This window comes from Glandiceps talaboti, chromosome 22, assembly GCF_964340395.1.
Source record: "Glandiceps talaboti chromosome 22, keGlaTala1.1, whole genome shotgun sequence".
NCBI classification, from domain to species: domain Eukaryota; kingdom Metazoa; phylum Hemichordata; class Enteropneusta; family Spengelidae; genus Glandiceps; species Glandiceps talaboti.
The window spans coordinates 15,908,468-15,912,525 of record NC_135570.1 but is presented as its reverse complement, the minus strand read 5'-3'; the positions used below and the strand labels follow the sequence as shown (position 1 = coordinate 15,912,525).

At 37.4% G+C, this 4,058-nt stretch overlaps 1 protein-coding gene across 1 annotated transcript; it reads left to right on the top strand.

Moving 5' to 3' along the window:
- The first annotated feature begins 553 nt into the window (after positions 1 to 553).
- LOC144452323 (RING finger protein 148-like) lies at positions 554 to 2,432 on the top strand. Its single transcript, XM_078143396.1, has 2 exons — positions 554 to 1,115; positions 2,038 to 2,432. Exons 1-2 carry the CDS (start codon positions 623 to 625, stop codon positions 2,244 to 2,246), a joined length of 702 nt encoding a protein of 233 aa, XP_077999522.1. The 5' UTR covers positions 554 to 622; the 3' UTR covers positions 2,247 to 2,432.
- Positions 2,433 to 4,058: the final 1,626 nt, after the last annotated feature.

Genomic DNA, 4,058 nt, shown 5'->3' with positions numbered 1-4,058 from the left:
CTCTAGTTAAAACTCTAGACTATAAACTTTGCTGATTGCCAACATGGCAACCCTGTGGATAAGTACACGTCAAATAACCCCAGCTGTTTGCGAATACATCGCTCAAATACAGACATTTCCAGGAACAATAACAGACTGGAACAAACTAGACAATAATTTGGTCACATCTGGATTAGTGGATGTCTTCAAGGCATCCATGCAGTGTTTCGCCCTCCTGTCATCTTCCGTTGACTATTTACCAATATTGGTTACTTCAACATATTGATTCTCATTCTGCACTTCATATTCGTTTACACGGATTTGAGAAATCTGTAAAGACTGTCAAATATGTCTTGTCAGGCTCAACAACGCGTACGTCCTATCAGGTATCTCAACCTAGTGGAGTAATAGCTTATCATGATGATAACCTTGTGGCACTACAGCGACTCTTCAGTCAGTACCGAAAAGTTTTTTTTCACGTTTGGGCTGAACAGCGCCATCTATCTTGAAATTATGTAATACTTTGTTTTCATTTGTTGTTTTCTTTGTTCAGATCTTTTGAGGTCGACACACAACGTTTGTATCACTTATGCCTGTCACCAGTGTTTATGGTGCTAGAACGTAGGAGACTATAAGTGAAACCATGGACATTAGCAACGCTTACTTTATTGGAAAAATATTCCTTTTGGCATTCTTACATTGTCTGTTGTTTCCTTGTATTGTAGCTCCGCCGTATAGTAGTGGCGACACAGGGCACATCACTTGGAATGCATCAAATTTTGAGGGTATTTTTCGTGTTGTCAATGATCACGACGTTTGGCCTATAATTACAGCCTGGGTAAACATTTCATACTTCAGGAAAGAAGACCAGAAAATTGTGACGTCAACAGAAGAAGTGGGACTGTATGGGGCAGGTCCAGTGCATAGGTTTGGTGGGTATGTGATTCCCACGGTTCCTATCGATGCCTGTACAGACGTACAGAATATAGACCATGCAGTGAGCAAACCATGGATTGCCCTAGTTAAACGTGGGGGATGTACATTCGCTAACAAAGCTATGTACGCAGCTAAAGCTGGTGCCAATGGGGTTATTGTCTATAACTATTTTGGTGATATTACCACTATGGATATAGAAGGTAGGTAATGTTGTACATGGATACCAATTATTAACTTCAGATAAGTCTGTCTCGCATTCTCTAGCGAGTATTGTTTCCATGATGTAGTTGTCCACACCTTTATTTAAACAAATCTATGTATGGGAGAATCAAAAGTAGGGCAAGAAGAAAAGTTGAATAGTTTTATACTCTATACACAGTGAATGTGAGATTGTCTACAGACTGTTGTCGAACTCAGGGAACATTGTCTATGGGCTGTTCTCCAACTGAAGGCATAGTATAATACCATCGACTCTATTGGCATCATTCCATTGCAAATAGTGTTAACAATAGGTTAGATTGAAAGTAGAGTGACTAATGGCTGTGTATGTAATGAACAAATACTCTTACTTTCAGTGAAAATACAATACAACGAAGCCCAATTTCCCCTCCATATATAGTTTTGAATTACTTATTATATTAGCAAAGATAGGAACGTTATGTGACCAACCATAGAGACTGAATAACTATACAGTTTCGTACACAAAGCAGTCTTGCTAAGCTGCTTTAGAAGTTTTCCCAATCAGTGCAGTGTACACCATGTTTTATACAGGCTCGTATAACAGTAACAATGGTTTGAATTCAAGATGACGTAATTAGTGTTTGATTCGAACCCGGCACACACAATGGTCTACGATCGATGTTGTGGATACAGGGCCGTGATTTCACGCCATGTTGGCTTTAAAGTTGCCAGCATATACATGTACATCGGTCGGTCGGTCTGTCTGTCAGGTTTTGTTTCTGTAATCGAATCTTCAACTTCAATACTTTAAAGTTGTCCACATTAGTATTGTTACCATAGCAACCACATATCATTTGTTTTGTTTATACCCATTCCCATTGTCTTCTCAACTTGATGAGAGTATCTAATTGATTCTATGTAACCTCATTTTTTTAATCCAAGGTACTGGCATTGATGGAGTTATGATACCACGTGACTATGCTGCCGTCATTAGAAAGGCACTACGACATAGAAATCAAGTCTGGGTCGATGTATCGATGGGGAAAGATATGACACCAGCCGTCGATGAGGGCGTGATTCTATCGCAATCGAAGACTTATGTGTTATTGACATTCATCTTGTGGCTATATGCCTATCTGAAAAAAATATGAATTTAGATTTTTGTGCTGTTACCACTAAATAGCAACTCCTTCATTACAACAATTACAACGTAACCTTTAATATGTAAATAATTTTGTTTTTTGTCAAATAATTTATATTTTAATATAATTTATCATTTCACAAAATATATCCTTTTGTTTTGAGTGCAAGATTTTCCAAATCCGTCTTTTTTATTATACCACTTTATACAACAATTTTATTTCAAAATGTATTGTGAAATGTTTTTTTGAAATATTGTGAAAGTAACCATAGAAACACAGTCACTGACTCAATGTATTTTGTATTACTCCTTAACAAAAATAAAAGTAACCATAGAAACAATCAATGACTCAGTGTATTTTGTATTACTCCTAACAGAAATGAAAGTAACCATAGAAACAGTAAATTACTCAGTGTTTTTTGTACTAACAATTCAATTCAATTCAATTCAATTCAATTCAATTCAATTCAATTCAATTCAATAACTTCATTTATCCCATATGAGGACATAGGAGTAATATCTGTAGCTTTCCTCGTGATTTATTGATTGTAAAATGACAAAAAATTCATTTGTGGTATGCCAATAATTCTTGAACTTGTGACAATTCTTTCAAGGGAATTCTTATTCTTCAAATTTCAATTATAAAAGCAGCAGATAAAAAAAAGGTTAGTATGCTTTCACTGAAAGATATACAAAACAGCAATAATATGGTCTTGTCCACTGAAAAAGATGCGTTTCCGAAGAAAGTACGAGCGCTATTAACTCTTTTTCAAAATAGCTTCTGTATTTACATCCCGTTTTAGCTTGTCATCGAAGATGAATCTAGTTTCTGAACTATTTCAACAAAGGGACTATTTATTGTGGTCTCCTCAACAGTATGTTGTTGTCTCTTAAAGTCAATGATCAGTCCTTACTGTAGGCACTGTCGCACCAGTTGACAAACTCGTCGACGGCGGGCCCTCATCGACGGTGGGCCCATGGTGTTGTTCTGACCCCTATGGAAGTGAAAGAAGGGCACTGTACAAAATGATGACAATCATGTCTGCTTCTACAGTCATCTGTATAAAGGATATAGAGCAGTGCAGACACAACACAGCCTTGAGGAGAGCCAGTACATGTTTGAAACGAACCCGACAGATGACCATTGACAAAAACCTTTTGAGATTTTTGAGAAAATCGATTACCCATGATACAATTTGGTTATTGAGCTTAAAGTTTGAAAGAAGTTTATTTGCTAGGATGTGAGGTTGCATGGTATTGAAAGCTGATGAAAAGTTTGCAAAACGAAGTACTCTGACATGAGCACCAGGCTTCTCAAGGTGTTTGTCTTGCAAATTCAGCCCCTCGTCCTACTCTAGACAAATTGTAGAGAATCTAACATATCCTCTGCCATGGATAAAATGAAGGATTTCATAATTTTTTTCAAGTGCTTTCATCACAAGGGAAGTGAGGGCGACAGGCCTGAAATCATGTGGTAGGTTTGGATTACTTCTTGGGATGGCTGTTGAAGCCTTCCACATTGCTGGAGATTTGGAAAAGGTGTTAAAAGTACACCACTTAACTGGTCTGCACAGAATTTAAGAGAACGACCACAAATCCTATCAGGACCTGGACATTTGTTCACATTAATCAATTTGGATTTGGCAACTTGTTCCTCACTGATTAACATGGTGTTTTCAGACAATTGTCATGAATTTAATTGGTAAATAACCCCGTTTGTCAACGTGGTCAATTGGTACTTGCCAGCTTCTTGTCTATCTGCTAAGCGAGTTTCCCCGAAGAAAAGCGAGTTCCCAGTAAAAAAAAAGACTAATTTCCCCAG

Coding starts and splice junctions, on each gene's coding strand:
- LOC144452323 (XM_078143396.1), top strand. CDS start 623: ATGGACATTAGCAACGCTTACTTTATTGGAAAAATATTCCTTTTGGCA. Junction 1,116..2,037: donor TACCACTATGGATATAGAAG/GTAGGTAATGTT, acceptor TTTTAATCCAAG/GTACTGGCATTGATGGAGTT.